Source organism: Malurus melanocephalus, unplaced genomic scaffold (genome assembly GCF_030028575.1).
Source record: "Malurus melanocephalus ecotype Western Australia unplaced genomic scaffold, MMel_1.1 scaffold_113, whole genome shotgun sequence".
NCBI classification, from domain to species: Eukaryota; Metazoa; Chordata; class Aves; order Passeriformes; family Maluridae; genus Malurus; species Malurus melanocephalus.
This window is the reverse complement of record NW_026623345.1, coordinates 765,991-787,007: the sequence shown is the minus strand read 5'-3', so window position 1 is coordinate 787,007 and position 21,017 is coordinate 765,991. Positions and strand designations below refer to the sequence as shown.

At 43.1% G+C, this 21,017-nt stretch overlaps 1 protein-coding gene across 2 annotated transcripts in view; it reads left to right on the top strand.

Moving 5' to 3' along the window:
• Positions 1–17,578, top strand: part of UNC13B (unc-13 homolog B) — a 207,211-nt gene extending 189,633 nt beyond the window's left edge. Inside the window, exons 34-40 of one of the 2 annotated variants that reach the window (XM_057369599.1) lie at positions 2,062–2,118; positions 6,578–6,658; positions 7,052–7,199; positions 10,511–10,567; positions 13,098–13,190; positions 14,239–14,398; positions 15,571–17,578. In XM_057369599.1, coding sequence (XP_057225582.1) covers positions 2,062–2,118; positions 6,578–6,658; positions 7,052–7,199; positions 10,511–10,567; positions 13,098–13,190; positions 14,239–14,398; positions 15,571–15,856 — 882 coding nt within the window. In that variant the 3' untranslated portion in view covers positions 15,857–17,578. The remainder of the gene's footprint in view (positions 1–2,061; positions 2,119–6,577; positions 6,659–7,051; positions 7,200–10,510; positions 10,568–13,097; positions 13,191–14,238; positions 14,399–15,570) is intronic. The other variant, XM_057369600.1, reaches the window with a different exon arrangement.
• Positions 17,579–21,017: the final 3,439 nt, after the last annotated feature.

Genomic DNA, 21,017 nt, shown 5'->3' with positions numbered 1-21,017 from the left:
TGAGACCACTCCCTTTTTCAAAATTCAGGATAAGATGTTTTGGTTATTTGTTTCCTGCTTGGTCAACAGGCCCAGAAACCCATAAATCAACAAAATTTCGTGACAAATTGTACAGACCAGCAGGCACATGTGTTGGGTCRCTGAGTGCTGGTGAAACCCCATATGCTGGTGGGTTATTTGGTATGGCCCACGGTGAAATCTCTGTGTTGCTGCTGATGTGCAGTCATGTTCAATCCTCCTTGCTGGAAATACATGGAAATTTGTTCTGTTTTGGTTTCGAGAGCTGTACTCTTAACACTACCCGTTGGGTACTGACAGCAAGTCAAGCTCCCAGTCTCATTTCAGCAGCTTTTCTTCATGGAATCATTGTGCCTGCCTGCACTTTCCCCTCCACCCCTGCCAAAAGTTGAGAATTTAATCATTTATCAAGAGCTTCTGTTTAGCTACAAAATCAATAAAGTTCGTTCTGTGTCGGTTTGTATTCAACAAACATAAAAGGCTGAGGAACAGGGAGGGTTAGCTGGTGGTTACAAGTAGAGCAAATCAAGAGGTGATCTCTGGGTTTAGGTCACAGTCATTCCGCTTGAAGAAATTTTCAATGCTGGAACAACTGAAGAAAAGGCCCCCTCACCTTAAAAATTCAGTTCTAGACTGCTGTTTTAATTGGCAGAGGGTGCCCAGTTTCCCCAGAGCCAGTCTCAGGTTTTGCAATGTTATATCTATAAGCTGCCTGTTTTTCTTCTGCTTCCCCAAGCAACAGGTGTAGAGTTTTTGCTGAGGGAAAACTCTTACAGAGGCCCATGTTCATGTTAATCCTTTTAAAAAAATAGAAATAGAAAAAGAAGACAAATAATTACTTCAGCTATGATCTTTGCAGTAGTAGCCAGTTCCCAGTGTCTTCTCTGCAAATCCTTATGTGGGATAGTTCCCATTCCACAGAGTACTGACCTAAAAGACAATGCACACATACCAAGGAAGGCAGCAAAGAAAAGCTGAGTGGCATAGGCAGGGACAAAATATAATAATTTKGGGTCTACATCTGGCTTCTTTACAGGTTGAAGTGTTTTAGGGTAGGGAGTGGTCATTGCTTTTGTGGTTAAGTGGGAGAGTTAAAGACTGTTAGAAACAGATAATAAAGGAGAGAGCAGGAGAATTGAATTTGCTTTACTGGAGACCTTTAGCTTATGAAACCAACAATCCTCRTACAGGATGCCASWTCCCTGGAAACATTCAAAGCCAGATTAGATGGGGCTCTGAGCAACYTGATCTGGTTGAAACACATTTTATGTGTTAACATTTATTTTCCAAATACCTACATAACCAACTGGTACATAGGTATCATGTAGCAAGAATGCTTTTAAACCAAAAGAGGGTAGATTTAGGCTAGATAGAAGGAAGACGTTTCTTACAGTGAAAGTGGTGAAGTGACCTGARGCAAGATTTCCTGTCACTGGGATTCATTTTCCTTTTTTGTTTCTTCATTGGCTATACAGCTTCACTACAGGGGGAAGAAGAGCCATTGGCCAAGCTCTAAGACATTTGAAGGTGATGCTGTGGTATTCAATAGACTTGGAAAATCTCTCACCCCTAAACAGCTGAGGTCCAGTTTTATTTCTGATCTGAGCTATGCTTGTCCCCTATCCTGATGAGCTCTACCTCTATAGAGGGATTCTCATCAGCTGTGTAATCTTTTGCTTTGGCCAGTCTTTGCTGTCTTCATGTGTATTTAGATGTGAAATCCAAAGAAGTGTTTGGAGATGGCCTTTACCCCCAGCCTGTGGGATCCATTTGAAGRTTCATCCTGTATAAGGGAGTGACTGCTGTAAGCAAGAGGGAGCTGGTTAGCAAGACACTGTGCTCTGAAATAGCTCTTGGTATCCACGGAAATGCCAGGGTTTTTACTAGGTAATAAACTGTCAAGGAGTCCAGTTGTGACCGGCCTTGGGGTGGTTATGTAAAGCTGCTATGAACTGAATTGACTTGCTCAGAAGAAAAATATGTGAAGCTTGTTTATAACCTTCTTTCCCCTCCTCCTTTCTTTTCTAACTTCTGCAACCATAGGGCACACAGTTGATTTTCAGTGCTGCTAAGGAACTGGGACACTTGTCAAAGTTGAAGGTATTGTYCTGCATGGCTTGTGTTAAATGTCCCTGTGTGTAAGTGTAGTAGTGCTTAGCATGTCTTGTGCTTCCAGTGGTTTGTTGCTGAATGCAGTTGTAGAGAAATGCCTTTAAATGCATTAAATGTGTTTTTAAATGCATTCTACTAACATTAAYATAGTGCTTAACATTAACTCTTATGGTTTAATCATAAAAGTAGTTTTTATCTTCTGTATACATAGTGATCAGTCTGATATATTGATTTGAAATGAAAAAAATAGATTTCTCAATATCTGGCCAGCTCCTCCATATCCCCATTTATAAAAGGGAGTCCCTAATGGTTGGAAAAATGCTTGTGCTAGCTGTGGTTGAATTACATGGACTGTTATAAAAATAACTGTTGCTTATGGAAGGGAGCCTGTGTCTGTAAATTCCTTCTGCGTGGGCTCCCTTCAAGGCAAGCTGGCATTTAGCATGAAGGCTCTGTTGATGTGTTTTGACAGTGCATGACGTGACAGTGCATGACATGAGCATTATGAAGTGCACGCCACCTCATCATAAGCAAATCAGGCACTAATTCACTGATCACGACAGGAATGGTATGAAAATAGTGATGCCTTACAGTACTGGGATTGCACTGTGCTGTGCTTGGACTTGAGCTACAAGACAGGTATTGTGCAAGAGGAGGAGGATGCCATCTGAAGTGTCACAGTGCACAGTCTGCTGCGAGGGACAGGGAGCTGTTCCTGAACTCTGCCTCAGAACATGATCAGGGAAATCTTCCCAGGGCAAAGGACAYTCTCCTAAGTGATTAATGCAATTTCAAAACGTGTTTGTCCCTTCCTAGAGATTGTTGGTTTTGTCTTGCACACTTAATACAGTTGTTTTCATRCACCTATTTCCATTGCCCAGCAGATACATTTTCCACACACGTTTATGTGGCCAGTACACAACTCATTTAAGGCAGTGCTTATTGGCAGTCCTAGCAAGTGGTYGGGGCATGCAGGTGTGTCATTAAATGTGCACATTCTTCTCCAGCTACATTTTGAGGCTGTTAGGTAGCAGTTAATAGTCACCTAGCATAAACCTCCGACTCTGGCTCCCCAGGGGAATAGCTGTCACTTGTGCTGAATGATGGCCTTAAGCACTCCCACGGTCAGGCTGTCATCCCTGGTGACATGGTGGCTCTTGAGAATTGCGTTTTCTTCCCTTCTTCTTGTGCTTGCAATGCTGTGTATCACTTCCCTGGAAAAAAATGGGGAGAAAGGAGCTTTGTAGCCAGCCTGGGAGAGTGGCAGCTGAACCACAGCATCCAAATGTGACTCCCTGTGTGTTTCCCGTGAGTTTCACCTTTCCCTTGCAAAAATATCAGAAAAGATTCATCATGTGGAGGAAAAGAAGCCATCCTGCCTTTTACATGTACTCCTGATRTCTGAAGGCAGAGCTCTGAATTTGCTGTTTCTTCCCCCAGGTCACAAGGACAGTCTGTGAGTTCCTGTGGTTTGCTTGCATTCTTGGACATGGCCACAGAATTCACTGTTATCTTTTACTTGTTCCATATTTTCTCATTACTGGAATTTGTAAGCATATTCAGGGCATCGTTTGCCAGGAATGGGTTGGAAGCTTTGCTGGTGTCCATTTGCATTGGTCAGGTGAAGGCCGTTCCTCAGCCCAGCCTGTCTTCAGTTCAGTTACCGTAAAGCTTAACTTTGCTGACTCTGGACTGCATTTTTAGAAATGGCACATAATCATGCAAATCAGACAAGCCCTGATGTGTGTTAGAGCCTTTATTTGCATATCCACATATAGAACTGCAGCAGTACAGGTACACAGGATTTTATATGTGGCAAGAGAGTCATGCTCAAGTGTAAAAGCACCTGAATTTTGGAGACCATAAGGGAAATGATGTTGTGTCCAAAAATTTCCAGAAGAATAGGACTGTTACAAGAGTCCATGTAAGCATCRTGGATATTATATTTTTTGTCCTTTYRTTTTTGCTGGCACATAAAAGCTAACAGGGAAGGCATGGTTCTTCAGAGCCCCTCCCCTGTACATTTTGCAGTTCCACTAAAAGCCTGGAAAATTATGGGATGGGTTTTAAGCATTATTGGTCTTAAATAGAAAGGGAGAACAGAGCCCTAGTGAATCAGATAACTCAGCTGAAAACTGAGACTGACAGACCTGACAAGCACAGGCTCTGGTCCTGATGACAAATCAATTTCACAGTGTATTTTAAAATGCTCAGAAAGGCAACCATAGACCTGGCTCCTTGGTGCCATATATCTGCCTCCCACTTATTATCAAACTCTTTCTGCTTGGTTTGCTTAATAGCCAGCAACTGGAGCAAGGAGCAGCTGCTTCCTCTCCCTTGTGCTGCCCCCAGAGCAAGCAGCCAGACTCTAACTGCAGAGTTTCTTCTGAGAATACCGGTGGAGAATACAAGGATGAGTCTGAGAGATCAGGAAAAGTTTGTTGGGTTGTTTTTTTTTTTTGTTTTTTTTTTTTTTTTTTTTTTTTTTTACTCTTTCTGCTTGAATTTGCATAATTATTTGATGTAAATACTTGTTTCTTGCTCCTGGCTGGCAATCTGGGAAGTGCAAGGTAGCACCATGCATAGTTCTTTATAGGAACAGTGTGGGATTTGCAGAGGGCAGGTGTGCACAGGAATGACAGTCATGAGCTCCTCTCTGAGTAGGTGCAAGTATTACCAGTCCAGTCTCTGGGTTATTTTTACATAATGTGTTGAAGAAAGTGACACTGGGAAGCTCAGAGAAAGCAGAGATGTGTTGCTGTGCGCTGACAGCATGGGCACGGGCGGAGTGACCGCTCAGCAGGGCTGAGTGAGCTCTGTAGGTGTTTCAGAGAAAAGTGCTGACCACCTGGGTTGTGTGGTAGTTTGGGGAATCAGGCAGGCAGGCCTAGAAAGTCATTTTAGCAGATGTGAAAGTCGCTCTGCCTTGGGAGCACAGCTATCCTGACTAAATTGGCCTCTTCCATGAACGTGGCCTTGGGCTCTGGCTGATTTTGCACTTAATCTGACTGTCAGACAGAGAAAAGAATGCTTTACCCTCTGTGTGCTGAAGTCTCTGTGTACTGAAGTGTGAAGCCACATCATCTTCAGTTGAATTAYTGCCAGCTCACAAAGAAGAGGGAGGAGAGTTATTTCTCCCCTCAGGACAGCAAAGCATAACAGAAGACACATTGCAGCTCATTGGGTACCGTGCCCCTGCCAGGGACATCCTGTGTGAGGGAAGAGGTGCATGGAAGCACATCTCTGCTATCCAAGAAAKCAAGGTGTCAACTTGTCTGAGAAACTGACAACTTGAGGGGCATCTTCTCTGCAGTTCAAGGCTGCYCTRTATAAAGTTGGTGGCTAGATGTCTRTGAGAAGTGTGGCAAATGCCTTGTGCTCCCTCTAGACTGCAGAGAGCCCTGTCTCCATCAGGCAGGAGATGGATTGGGATGGAAAATGAATGGGGATGGCAGCAGGCAGTGTGAAGAATCAGCAAGCTGCAAGATAGCCAGCAGGTCTGTTCCTGTGAAACGTGCACATGGTGCCACACGCTAGGTGTGCTTCCCACAGAAGCCATTTAGCAGAGGTGTCTCCTGGAAATGGTCTGGAGGGGCTGTCACATGTTTAAAGTATGGATAAATAGCCTTTCCCTGATTTGCCTGCATCTTTTTTATGAATACTTTAGAACCCAATCTGAGGTCAATTGGCCTGACCCGCCAGCAGCTCAGTACAATTTGGGTTTGTGCAAAGCTTATCTTCTTAAAAATGTGCTGTTTTTCTGAGATCTAGACTAAGCATTAGAGAGAAAGAGCTTAGTGAAATGCCAGAGAATGGCACATCCTTGTAGTCAGCCAGGAGTCTAACAGGAATGTGCTTCCACTGCAAGGAAAGGGAATTCTTTTCCAAGTGAATTGTGGCCTTTTGCTAATAGAGTTGGTGGTTCTKAATGGGAACAACGTCTTCTTTTAGCAAACCTATTTTCTTTTGTTTTTCTTCTTCTACACAARTGACGGAATGAATTAGTGACCTTTGTAGTTGGAAGAGCTAAAAAAATCGACAGATGACATGTAACAACTTTGACTAATGTCTACTTCTCAGAATTTCTTGATTTAAGTGGTATTTGGAGAGTTTTCTTGTGGCTGCTCTAGGATGACAGTGATGGCAGGCAGACTTCTGTTTGGGTTTTCTTGAGAGACAAACTGATTTTAAATTGTCACTTACCTTTGTCCARTTCTTTCCATATTTATGTCTTCTGTGCCTGCCATGAAGAGAGAAAATGAGGTTTTTTTCAAGTTAAGGTGTAATAAATGACTCTGAGAAACTCCATTAAACATTCCTTGAACAGCTGAATTAATGCTGTCACCAAATAGATACAGCATGAATCCAGAGAAGTGGTGGTACTGGGGTCTCCTTTTGCCTTAGCCTCTGACAGCACATTCATGTCAAATACAATGGTTGCTTGCAGGATCATATGGTGAGAGAGGARACCAGGAGCCTCACTCCAAAGCAGTGTGCTGTGCTGGACCTGGCACTGGATACAATCAAAGTAAGTGATTCCATTTCTGTGTTTGCTGTTTTCTTACTCCATCCCCAAATCCTCTTTGGGAGGATAGTGCTTATCCCACCTCAGGAGATGGCAGGAGTCCATCCCTGCTGCCACAGTGATAAAGGCTTTAAGTGAATACTGTCATGTTTGGGTACACCTGAATAGGCTCAGGTGACTGATGTGCTGGGAGTCAACATATTCATATTTTAGTGCTTTGGAAGAGGAATGCCATGAGCGGTTGTTATAAGCTGGTCTAAGAACTGGATWTCCAGAACAGAAGCTGTTCTGTGATTTTTTCCAGCTGTTCCCTATCCATACACAAAATTGCACATACATGTTGGTTGCTGGTTACAATTCTTGCTCAGTATGTTTCGCTTTTCTTTTTACTCTTAGCAATATTTCCATGCTGGTGGGAATGGTCTAAAGAAAACCTTCTTGGAGAAAAGTCCAGACCTGCAGTCACTTCGATATGCTCTCTCYCTCTACACTCAGACCACGGACACTCTCATCAAAACCTTTGTCCAATCTCAGACAGCTCAGGGTAAGACTCTTTTGTGTTGTTGGCAGAGTCAGTGGAGCTCTTGGCTCTGTTCGTAATTTCTCTCCCTTGTACTGCCAGTTTGTAGAGTGCTTTTGGCAGTAACATTTCTGAAAGCGTGACAGTTCAGAGCTTTTGAAATTGGAAAGGAGCGAAAGGGGGTTATTTCCCACTCTATGACTACATTTTGAGAGAGCAGAAATATGTGAAACATAAGGCCTGGRGTGTTTGTGGTCTTTTTTTCTCTGCAATCCTCACTTAACAGTCACGTTTTATGAATTAATGTGGGTGGGTGGCTTAAATGAAATTTGAAATTACTGTACTSAGATTTGCATGGAGACTTGTGAGGCACCRTTTCAGCAAGACACCAGTGCAGAAGCCAGTCAGTGCCTGTGTCACAGGSCAGCTGCTGTCACAGCCYGTGYGGCCTTGACTGAGTGACAGCAGTATGGTGAGTCATGGAGCTACAGGCTGCCTGTAAAGGCAAAAGTCTCTTAGGAGGGCAACAGAAGCAGTGTGTTGTCTGCAGCCAGTACAGGGTATGTGGGAGCTAGGTGATTACAGATCACCACAACATATTAATAAGCTGCTGGAATGGGTCACCAAAGTGTTTGGTGAGTCTGTGAGAAGCTTTAAGGCTTAGTGGTGCTGTTTCATGGAATTTGGAAGGGTGAACAGTTAATTTCACTGCTTTCGTGTGAACATCTACATACTATTGTACAGAATGATTTGGTTTCTAGTCAAGAATCTTCTCAGTATTCTTAGTAAGAGGAGATAGATGCTATTAAGTAAAAACCCAAACTAGTATTTTTACATTTTCAGGCTGTTTAATTAAAAGCCTTGCCATAAAGCTACTGCATCTCAGCAGCAAAGTCATACAACTCCATRGGGGTGTCCTTCTGCCATCTTTTTGCATGGGATCCTTTTAATTCTTCCAAGCCTAAGAGAGCTGGTGACCCCACAGATTATACCAACTCTGCCATCACACTGAGCCCCAGGATCAAGGAAGAGCACTCTCTGCCATCACACCGATCAAGGAAAAGCACTCCCTAGCTGACATAATTCCCTTGTGAGCAAATGAGGCTGATTGATGCTGGCGTATCCCTAGAAGTGCAGAGAGTTCAGAGATTTTGTGAGCAAAACAAGGTTTGTTTCTGAAGAGAAAAGCTTGGTGTGGTTTTTGAGGGTTGAATCATCAGAAGAGGAGGCTCAGAGAGGATCTGAAACTTCCTGAAAGGAGGTTGTAGTGAGGTGTCAGTTGGTCTTCCTGCCTCTTTCCATGAGAGGAAATGGCCTGAAATTGTGCCAGAGGAGGTTCAGGTTACATACTAGGATTTTTTTTTTCATTCGAAAGGTAGTTAGACATTGGAATAAGTTGCCCAGGGAGGTGATGGAGTCACCATCTCTGGAAGCGTAGAGGAGGTGTCTTGGTGTAGCATYTGGTGTCATAGTTTAGGGATGATTTTGATGGTGCTGGGTTGACAGTTGGACTAGATGACCATGAAGGTCTCTTCCAACTGTGATGGCTCTGTGATTCTGTAATCCCTGCCTTTAGCAGCACAGTCTGATCTTCCTTATGTTGAAACACACTGCATTGAATCACTGAAATKCAATAAAAAAAACAGTATCCTGAGAGAATGGTCCTGTAGCTGTGTCCCAGCAGAGCAACGATGACATCCAGTGGCCAGACAGGTCAAAGACTGCTACATCCACTAGGGACTCCATGAACCTGGATGTTGCCATCACTTTCACAAGCCAGTTTTTAATGGGCAGCTTGAGTGCACACTTGAGTGCTTCCAATCTTTGCTGTTCTGTGCAAAAATTTCCCCTTTTATATCCAAACCATGAACTGAAGCTAGTTTTTTATGTGGTTACTGTTATATTTGCATGATGAGCTAAAATATAAGGGAGTGTGCAGCACTGATGTTTTACAGTCCATGCTACTGTCAGGAGTACTTAAAATTAGAGAAAGAAAGTACGCCATTGAAGTCACAAAGTGACAAATTCAAAGCTGATATGAGAAAGCAGCTTCATGCAATGCATGATTGGACTGTAAAACTCCACCRAGGGGAAATACTTAGCAGAAAYATTATCATTATCTCTGAGAAGCTAGAATATATAGAGCTGCCACACAAGTGGGTGCAGGAGTATTTATGTATTTTTTAAGAAGCATAGAAAAAATGAAGTTAGGACATAATATGCATGCATTAAGAGGTCATCAATTAAATCTCTTAGTTGACTGATGACATTTCTTTGTGACTTAATCTGAGCCACTGTGGGAAACAAGTACAGGGCACAGTAGGCCACTGGCCCAAATCAGCACCTTGTGCATTAGTAAACTTGAGAATTTTGGACCCTGTTTGGGGAATAAAAGATTTGAGCTRTGCCACCTAGTGTCTACAGAATCAGTGCTGGAATATCTCTGAGAAAGGTATGACTGAGCTCTTCTCTGTGGAGACCAGTGACAGGACCCGAGGGAATGGCCTGAAGTTGTGTTGGGGTGGTTAAGGTTTGATATCAGGAAAAKGTTCTTCACCCAGAGAGTGGTCAGGCACTGGAACAGCTCCCCAMGGCAGTGGACACAGCACCRGCCTGACAGRGCTCAAAAAGTGTTTGGACAATGCTCTCAGGCCCATGGTGTGACTCTTGGGGTATCCTGTGCAGGGCCAGATGCTGGACTCAATGACCCTTGTAGGTCACTTCCAATTCAGTGTATTCGGTGATTCTGTGAGTCTCTGCTGGGTTTGGGGCTAAAGAAGGATATTACTTGCTTATACATCTCATTAACCATGGCTGATAGATGAGTTTGGAGAGCTGCACAGAAGTTGGAGGGACAGAAGGGACAGTTGACATCTGCATACCAGAGCTCTGTGACTGAGGTTTTCCTTTGCCTATGTCCCACAAGCCCATGGGAGAACATGGCTTCATGCAGAATTATTTAAATAGTGTTTGCTTCTCTTCCTTCTCTGCTCAATGGTTGCACCTTCCCGTTTGCGAGGTACCTACTGCTTTCATTTCCTTACTGAGTAGGCTYCTATGACACTATGCTTCTAAATGTTTGCTCTGCAGATTTGGGTCAGGGCTGCGGTTTAGTTATGCCAGCACAAATTCTGTTCTGTTTTAACCCAGACTATGCCTTCCTTGCAGACAGCCTTGCTCTCCAAAGCCTGGTGCAGAAGATCTAGGAGGATATTTTGTCTGTTGAGAGCTAGAATATTTGCCTTGTGTTTAAGTGACACTGCTAATTGTGTTGTAATTCATACTCTTCTCTCTTTATCCTGCTTGCTTTCTTGCCTTTTGAATTCCTGTCTCAGTGCATGATGGGAAAGGTATAAGGTTTACCGCTAATGAGGACGTTCTTCCTGATAAGGGTATGTTCAAGATTAATGTTGTTACTATAACAACATTACCCAATTGCCTTGCTTTTGAAGTCATCTTGCCCATGCTCAGAAACCTTTTCCAAAGTCCTGTTCCCTGTAGTTTCCTTGTAGAAGTGAACTTCCACTGAATGCTTGCATCCCACTGAGCCACAAGGTTGTGTGGTTTAGAAGTCTGTACCTTGCCTGAGAGCCTGTTCCCAAGCTTGAGATTTATTCATGGGATGTGAAAGTTGTCTTGACTGGGTTTTGGGAGATGCTGCACACTTGTTCCCCTACCTTTTACCATAGGGTGTGTGTTCCAAATCCTGGACTTGCATGCGTGTGGTCTGCTGAGAAGGGCTACTGTAATACATGGGAATGTCTGATATGCACTCAAGGTTATGGCCAAGCTTGAACTATCAGACTTGAAGGGAGGTTAGCTAAAGGTCTGAATGCTCAGGAGACCCCTAAATTTCAAGTCTTGCAGTGTTTCATCTCTTAATTTATTTTTTGCTGTCCAAAGTCTTTATTRTCTCAGGTGAAACACATCTATAACCCATTGCACGAGCTCAGTTCTGCAGTTTCACCTTTCAGTAYTGCAATACCAATGAGGCTTTCATGTCAAGAATTARAGCTGCATGTCACTTGATGTACAAKTATGTAYATGCACACAGTTGTACATGCTCAGAATATTGTTAYATGGTTTATAAACCATTTTCAAAGTGGTTTTTTGTCTGTAAAATTTCAGTTCATAGAACAAGATTTTTGTACAAAAAGACAAGAATGAAGGTAGGAAAAAAACTGTAATGTCAATTTTGTCTTCTTTGAAGGCACTGGGATGATTCTGCTGTCATTTTTCTGAGGCATCAGCATCTCCTTTATAACCTATTAGTTACATTAAAGATCAATGAAGTGAAGACCTGAGTGTTTGGTGGATGATATTTCTGTGGATGTGGCCATTACATATTGTTGGTAATTCTGTCCCTGTGGAAAATGCCAACAGTGTAAGTGACAAATACACACCATCAGATGTTGTGTCTTAATTATTAGGCTTACAGATTTTAAAGCTCTGTGCTTTATATGCAGAAAAAAGCTCTGTTCTTTATATGGAGCACTGACCTTCTAAGCAGGGAGGAAACAGTACATTAAAGATCATATTTGTTAACAGCCTAAAGATTGTTTAATGTACTCAGGTCAAGAATGGGAACCTACCCAGAGGTAATAATTTGAGGTAATAATAATTTCTGTTTTGGTTGCTCAGATGCTTTTACTTGTATATTAATGTGACTTTCAATGCCTACAATTTTGTGGCATGTAATTTTCCTCAGAGAATTGCACAGGTTAGCTTTCAACCTCTTGGTTTTTAAATGAGTGTTTTTGCTGCCTGCAGGACCATTCTTGTGAAAGCTGACTTGTTGGGTCAGGCTAATCAAAATGTTTAATGATATCCTTCAAGCTCTTTATCTTGAATTCCACACAGACCATTTTTTCACTTAGTAATGTATCTTACCTTCAAATTTGACAAAATAACTGCTGTTCGTAGGTACTCCGTTACCTTCTAGGTATCTCAATTACAAAACCATTACTACTGGGGGTCAGGCAGTTACCAAAGAGAAAGTCTAATCAATCTCACTATCTTATCAAAAACTTGATTTTCATTTTGCAAAGCAGTCATTTTCTGTAATTTAAATGACATATTTTTACCCAGAAAAATGTCATTTCCACATATTACATGATGATAATTGTGATTAAAAGTTAAAAAGTTGAAAAAATCATAATACATGATGTGTAAGGTTCATGAGTTCTCCCTCTGTTACAACATTTTATCTTTTCCTTTTGAAGCTACATCTTGTTTTCTCCCTGGCTAATTGATAAAGGGAAGTAAGTATGCAAATTGTGAGTGCTTCTCTCTCATCAATTTTGACGTGCAACAGAGAAGGAGTTCTCATGATCCTACAAAGGGAAGCAGATAGGCRGTCAGGATGACTACTTTTAAGTGATGTACAACATGCAGAAAGGTTCTTGAAGGGTGAGACTGCACTATGGCTCTGTGCAAATCACTAATACCTAAATGTTTTTTTTCCCCTGAATTTCCTCTGTTGTGTGATGTCTTCTCCTCATCTTTCTGTTGCTTTTTGTCCTCCCTTCTTCCCTGAGCAGACAGGAATGCCAATGCCCACCACTGGAATGCCTGCATGTACACACAATAGCTTGGCAGGAACCTCTGAAAAATCCTTGTGAAGGTCCACTGTTGAGCGTTAGGTATTTTAGATTCCTTTAAAATCCTCACTGGTGTTCTCAATAGGATGCAGTCCTAGGTGGAGTGGAGGAAGTGTTGGTGTTTATGTGCGTTGGGCATGCAAACCTGATGTTATCTTGCACTTTCATGACATTCTTGGTGCTGACTGAAAAGCTGACTTCGGGAGGTGTGCTGTGAAAACACCACATTGTCTTCCTGAGGCCATAAARGCTTGTGCCAATAACCAATAATCTATGGGTACATGGGGGGGGGGGGGGGGGGGTCTCCATTTTTTTCCGACAGGCTCTGGTGTGGAAGATCCCGTGGGAGAAGTGTCCATCCAGATCGACCTGTACACTCACCCAGGAACTGGGGAGCACAAGGTCACGGTGAAAGGTATGKCAAAGCACGTGCTGCTGCTCAGCTGGGGCAAAGCTCTGTCTGGCAGTYGTGATATTTCTCTGTTACCTCTTGSGATCTCAAGCCAGAATTGTTTTTCTCTGTTTCACATCAAGGACAYGTAGARAAACAGCAAATGAGCTTGTCCAGCCAGTGATATGGCMGTGCACAGCCTGGTTGTTTATTGGCAGTGATGTATTCAAGTAAACAAAAATCCGATGATGGCTYTCGCCAGGCGCCACAGTTTAGTCTGTGCTGCAGAGAACGGGACAGGCTGATCTTGCGAAACTGCTTGGTGTACACTCRGAAATCACAGAGCCAGGGAGAGTTCAGAGGCTCCTCTCCCCCATCCTGAAGGCCACGCTGGTCCCTGAACAGCCACTCTGAAAATAACCAAAGCARTGATTCATCCCAGGGTTCCTTTTCCTCCTTCATCTACTTCACTTGAACACAGCACACTTAACTACTTTAATTTCCTCTAAAGATTTATATAAACAGTCATTCAGGTCTTTCTTCTRGTTAAATCTACACTGAAATCCAAAAGCTGAATTTCAGAGCTATTTTCTCTGCTTCAGTGTGTTCCCTGCAGTGACCTGAGATAGAGTGAGTGTATCCTGGAACCACTCACAACTCATGGGATTTGTCTTACCTGCAATCCCATATTCCTTTTCAACAGAGACCTGAATATTGGCCTCCAAAATGCCCTTTTTTTTCTTACCCCATACATAATGGTGATGTAGTACAGAACTGTCAGGGCAGCCTGCCTGGAKCTGCATGAATGCCTGCTTTCTTGCACTCATTTCTTGACAATCCATATGGCAGAAGTTACATGCTGTCCCCAAYATTAAACTCCCTTCACAGAATTTAAACTAGATTAAAAAAGCATAGTCTTGAATGACAAAAAGGTCCTGTCCATGTGTACTGTGACACGGTCATGTTTTGAGATAGAAGCAACAAACTGAAAGTGGAACAAGGCAGAAGGRTGTCTGGGGCAATGGGTACAAATGAGTATTTGCTGTAAACTGGTTGTGACTCCCTTTTCCAGTTGTGGCAGCCAACGACCTGAAGTGGCAGACGTCTGGCATGTTCCGTCCATTTGTTGAAATCACCATGATTGGGCCCCACCAGAGTGACAAGAAGAGGAAGTTCACAACCAAGTCAAAGAGCAACAACTGGGCTCCGAAATACAATGAAACCTTTCATTTGTAAGTGTCAAAAATCTGCTGTGGATCTGGTGTGGCAAGTGCAGACACAGAGGATTGACAGGATTTTCCAGTGTCCTCGTATAGCCTGCTCAGGGCCCAAATAAGTACATGAAGCAGTAGCTTGGTTCTGTCATTGGTGTCTTGGCAGAAAAGCTGGATTATGGAAGTTTCTGCTGCAGGTGGGGTGCTTAGGTCTGTTCTATACCAGTGTTGTCCTTTGGCTACCTTCTGAAATGCTCTGTGGGTCCTATGAACATATATTATTGTGCTCTTTCATTTTAATGAACTTCCTATTTTTTTTGGTAGAGTTGAGGCTAAAAGTTCATTTTTATTTATTTCTTAATCTTAATRTGCGTTTTTATCCCGACTTGACCTGTGGGACATACTTTTGGAACTCGTTTCCAAGGATACAGCCCTTGGAATTGGTAGTAAGTTGCACTGCTAAAATTGCAGTGTTTCTCAGCATCAAGTATTGATCTCTTTTTGTTTTATTTTCTTTCATTATTACTAGGACATATTCCTTCATGGGAGGCTTAACAAAGGCAGCTGCAGGCTTGTGCTATACATATAAAAATGAGATGACAGAACCGACCAGCAAAAGGCTGTAAACATCTGGGGGAGAGGGATTGTTCATATAATTTTTCTGTTCTGTGAGGAAAGGCAGGCTTCCTCTAAATGAAGAGTCTCTGTTCCTTTTATTCTTTTAATTTTAGAAACATCAGAAGGGTTAGGGATTTATTTTTATTAGCTTTTGCATTAATGGAAGGTCCTGAATCTTTAACAAAGACTTCATCTAATTAAAATAGTAATTCTGAAATGAAGCAACCCTTAGCAGAAGCAGAAACGTTTAAAATCATCTGAGTTGAAAATCTATTAGCATGGCTTTAAYGTTTCCCGCTCCTCTCATTTCACAGTTTAACACACACACAAACACACACAAGTCACAAAGGCAACTTGAAAGAGGTTGTTTTTTCTTCTTGAGTAGCCACATTTTCTTTATCTTCTGTAAATTGGCAAAAATGCCCACATGCTACAGGTTTTACTTCTCCCTTTCTGACCAGGGTTTTCTGTAGAAAGGAGTTTTCTGTGGCTTATCAGAGCCCTCCAGTCAGCTGCTGGCACTTTTACTTTGTGCTCTAGACACTCAAAGTGAACTTGTGTGTGTTTTTCAGTATCCTGGGGAATGAAGATGGCCCTGATGCCTACGAGCTCCAAGTCTGTGTGAAGGATTACTGCTTTGCCCGGGAGGACCGGGTGCTGGGGATAGCAGTAATGCAGCTCAGAGACATAGCAGATAAAGGAAGCTGCGCTTGCTGGTGCCCCCTTGGCCGCAGGATTCACATGGATGAGACTGGACTCACAATCCTGAGGATTCTCTCTCAGAGAACCAATGATGAAGTTGCCAAGGAATTTGTGAAGCTGAAATCTGAGTCCCGCTCCACAGAGGAAGGCACCTGAGCTGAGCTGTGTAACGTTCCCTTTTCTCTTCTGCCTTGTGCCAATATGTGCAAGTGTTCAACAATTCTCTTTTATTAATTGCAAAAGGTTTTTTTCATGTTGTCTTTGTCAGCTCCGATAGCGCACGTGTGCTGTATAGGAAACAAATCCATCAATCTGATGTGAATTATTTATTTTTTAGTAGCTGGGTAAGACACCATAGAGAATGAGACAATCTCTTCTTGTTTAACATGTAAATTCTGCTTTGTGTATATAAATTATTTTATATTGGAGGCTGGAGTTGCTGGGTTTTGTTGATATGCAGCACTGTGATTTTATCCTCTGAATTTGGCAGGCATTAAAAAGGTTCTGCGTAATCACACTACGACGCAAACACACAACTGTGTGGAAATTGGGAGGAGATGATTTGGGGGAGTTGACAAAGCACAGTTATCTGTCATTGAATTCACGTACTGTGGAGCTGCCTGGGGATCTTCTGACACAGATTATGCCAACGTGATATACAGACACCTCAACATCTGTTTGAAAAAGAGGTTGCAGATGGCTCTGAGGATGCACAGCGAATGAATGTATGTCCAYGGATGTGCTGCTGTGATCGTGGGTGAGAGCAGGGGCACGAGCCCAGGCTGGGGCCTGAGATCTCGTAGCCAAAAGCTGCAAAGGCAGCACACCAGGAGCAGGCTGTAGCTGCCCTGCCGCTGTAATTAGCTGATGTGTCTTGGAGAATACAAATCCCCRCGTGCTGCTGGGAGTCCCTGATGGCCGTGGGGGTGCTGTAAGCRGCTCAGCTCCATAAGGCATGCTCGGGCTGCCGTGACCGACACGGTCGGGAAGGGATCAGCGTTAGAATCGTAGAGTTAGAGCCATGACGAATCACATGGCTGCTATGTGCTTTTTCCACTTCAATATTCTTTTGTTAGTGTTTGACAGAGGATTGGATAATTTAATATTGCAGGCTTTTTGTAGCATTTTATTACCCTGGAGTAGCTAAGACCATTCCTCACTATGAACCCAGAAATGATGGCTTGCTCGGGAGAGAGGAACACACCTCCCCTCTGCAAGCCCTCACTCTGGAGTGCTGGTCAAGGGGCAGCACGTGYATTTGCTTCTGATCTTGGAGATGCTGTTGGCCGTGCTGTGGTTGATCCATGCTGATTGTCATCAATCTTATAATACCATTGACAATACCATTGAAATATTTTTGCACTGTCTTAAAGAAGCATCCTGCTTTTGTTTCTTAAAAAAAACAAAACACTGTCCTGAGCAAAGTAATTGCAGGGAGGTCAGAGTTTCTGACTGAAAATTTGTAAGCAGGAAGGTCTGGAGTGGTGATTGCACCTGAGGCATGTTTGTTGGAGGGTTTTTATTGGGGATATTTTTGCTTTTCCAGCTGCCCTTGTGCTCTGGAAAGTGCAGCTGGAACAAGCCAGTCCTTGCCCATAAAGTACTGTAATACTGTCAATAAATTCAAGGACTGCATATTGAATGACTTTTTTTTTTTTTCCTTTCTATTTTCTCTGACACTTGTATAGCTGTATGTTGTGACTCCTGTATTTCATGGGCCTGCTTGTAGACTTCCGAAACAGCACATCTGCTTTGTTCTTGTCCATGGTGTGTTATAATAATGCTCTTCAAATCTCCACGCTATTTGTCATGATTTTGAATCATTGTACGTGCCATTGTTATGAGAACTGTTAGTATGGTCTTTAATAAACTCTTTTAGCAGCATTTGGAGTTGTCTGTTGGAGTGTAATTGTGATCGGGTTTCTTAAACCATCACAAATCACYGCTGCATCTTTGGAAATTATTCCAGTTTAGTAGGTAGATTTCTTTAGTGCATTAGATGCCCAGCAAGGAGTATGAGTCAGGCAGTTCCCCCCTCCTCCATGGTGCCTCTGTCTGTGACATCTTTCCCTGAAATCCTTGGCTTCTGTTAACACTCTGAGACATCACGGAAAAGCATGAAGAATAGCTTACTTACTTTKTTTCCTCCTGTCTGGCCTTTAAGTCACATTTCCTTTGTACTCAGGGAGTCTCCTGGAGGTGCTGAATGGAAAGACTCAGGACAGCTGGATACTTTGCAGATAACAGATGAAAAATAATTATATATACCAAACTTGATTCATAACTTTGAGCTTCTTATGAACTTTAATACTCTGTAGATGGTTTGCACAAGAGATGAAAGAAAAAGCCTTCTTGATGTCAAGTAAACTACTCCCCTTCTTCATTTTTCGGGGATTCTGCCAATTTCCAACAGACAAGGTCAGATAACTCAGAGACTCATATTTCATGATAACGTGGATCTCTGAATTTCTGTGATCTGAGATGCCATTTTTTCCTTGGTTAACATATGCCTAGCAACAGAGTACCTCAGGAGTCAGTCCTGAAGGGCARAGAAATTGGGGAAAGTTAAATATTCGTCACGAAGTAAACCTTAAAGGCACAAGGAGCAGGAGCAGGGCATCTCCATGTGCCAAAAGATGAGGCAGCAGGGAAGAAGACCAGCCTAGCTGAACTGTGAGCTTTTGCTGGGACTTGGGAAGGAAGTGAATTTTCTGACCTCTGGAAGAAGGGGCAACACGGGAGGACTACAAGGATGTTGTGAAATTATGTAGGGAGAGCACTAAAAGGGCCAAAGCTCAACTACAACTTACTCTGGCTACTGCCATAAAAACCGGTTTCTATAAATACATCAGCAACAAAAGGAGGGCTGAGGACAATCTTCATTCTTTATTGGGTGTGGTGGGAAACAGTGACAAAGGATGAGGAAAAKGCTGTGGTACTCAATGCCTTCTTTGCCTCAGTCTGTAAGAGTAAGAGCAGTTGTAGTTGGGGGGCACAGCTCCCTGGTCTGGAATACAGGGATGGGGAGMAGAATGAAGCCCCAATGGTCCAAGGGAAGTGCAGGTGCTGCTGCACCACTGGGATGCACACRGGTSTATGGCCASATGGKATCCACCCAAGGGCATGGAGGGAGCTGCTGGGAGTGCTCACCAGGTCACTTCCCATCATTTTCCAGCAGCCCTGGCTCACYAGAGGATTCCAGCTGACTGGAGGTTGGCAAAAATGATTTTATGGTTCTGCAATTCTTACATGAGTAACTCAGCTAACTCGAGTACAGCTCAAAGTCCTTGCTTCRTCATGGGGAAATTGCTGAAGTTGGTGGCACATCCTGCATGGTGTGCATGACTTTAAAACCCCAGTTTGGTTCCTTGGTYGGGTGGTTCAGAGGTTTCTCACTCATCAGAATTCCTTCTTGCCATCATTTCAGCAAGTGCTGCAGTGGAGCAATTCTGAGGGAAAAAGTGCTCACTGTATCCTTGGGGAAGAGGCCTGGGCAGGGCAAGAGGTCTGGCTTTTACAACAGAGCCAGGAACCTAGCTCTGCTGAAGGTATTGCTTATCTACCAGTCTAGCACTTCTCTTGCCATCCAAGCTTTTGAGCTTTTTAATCACAGCATCAGTTTCCACAAGCATTGCTTTGTAACATGTTTGCCAAAAGTTGTTTGCCCATCTTGCTGCATTTCTTGAGTTTACAGTAATTCTGATGCTTTGAGATTTTCTCTTGCTGCCTAAAAAACCTTGCAGATCTGAGCTATGAACGCTCAGGCTTCTACTTGTACCTATGGCAACAATAGTGTGGTATGCACAGAAATGTCTTTGCTCTGAACATTCCTCAGAATAACAGCTGGATAAGGATATACACTAAATATCATATGTATAGCTATAAATTAACTAATAAATAGAACACTTACTTTATAAATATTTATCTGCTGGTGTAYCTGGGGAAAAATGGCTGCCTTGACTTGGAAGAGACTGTTCCAAGAACTTTGTGGCAGAGATGACAAGCAACAAGGAGTGGAAGTGGCCTGCTGTGCCATCCAGGAATCACCTGTGGGATGCAGTGACACCAGCTTACAGCAGGACAGAAGGGAGGTGAGAGCTGCATGCTGGAAGCAGGTGGGTGCATTCTGCCAGGGTTATCACAGTTCTTGCCCAGGAACTTTCTGTGAGGTCTGGGAACAGCAGACTGGTTTCAGACCACAAATCCTGCCTCCAAGAGTGGTTACAAGCAGCTGTCCAGAGAACAGTAAGAACAAGGTAAATTGAATGATGCTTCCTTCTTATGCTCTTTGTGGGGCTGGTGATTTTTAACTCGAGGGCTCTTCCTGACTCTATRATTTCTCACTAATAAATTCTAAGCTATCTTCCTTTTCCTCTCTGTGCTCCTGAAAAGCAGTGCCATGCATTTACAAGTTCTTCTAGAATATGACCTATCTTCGACTTTGAACAGGATTCCAACTAATTAATTTGAAACACTCCATTATTTTTTCACAGAGATGCTAAAGTGCTGGTCTTATCTACTCACCTCTGGGCAATGAAGATATTGTAGACCTCTGTCTTAGCCCACCCTAGTCATTTCTCTATGGGGCGGCAGTGTCCTGGATGCTTGTTCCCAAACCTTTGATAAGTCTGTTCTTTGAACCTTTCCCACTCAAGTGGATCATTTCTGAGCTGTGAGGACCAGACATATGAGGACCAGAACAGCATCCAGGATTCAAAATGTGGACCAGCTTCCAGGAGGAAGCATTTTGAAGATAATTGCTCCTAATCTTAAGAGCAATGGTCAGTAGCTCAAAAAACTCTTCTGTCTTTCATCAGAGGATGCTGGCAGGCTGCTGGAAGGAGCAGCTGCCAAACATGCTGCCAGACCTTCCCAGTGACATGGAGACCTTTTGCAGGATCCCAAAAGGGGAAGTTCAGGAGGTTGTTGCAACTTGGGAAGCCAGCCTGAGAAAGAAAGAAGTCACCCTGATGAACATTGATGGGTGCTTGAGGCCTTTTGAAAATACTTCTATTTCTAGACATCTGATACTTTAAAGTATTAGATAATTCTGTAAGAATAGAAGGGAAACATGCTTGGTGTTTGGACTTCGGAGACCTTTTTGATCTTTGGGAAAGCACCTTCGTAGCTGTGGCTGTCTTGGGTCCGTGGCATCATCAGAAAATTTTGCTGGAGGAGTATGATAGCTGGACCCAAATGGATGATGTGTACTTGTGTGCACATGGTGGGGATGAAAGGTCTGYATGGGAAAGGATGTTGTGTTTCTGGGTGTGTGATGGATGAGAGCAGAGACCCASAGGCAGGAGTGGGAAGGGTG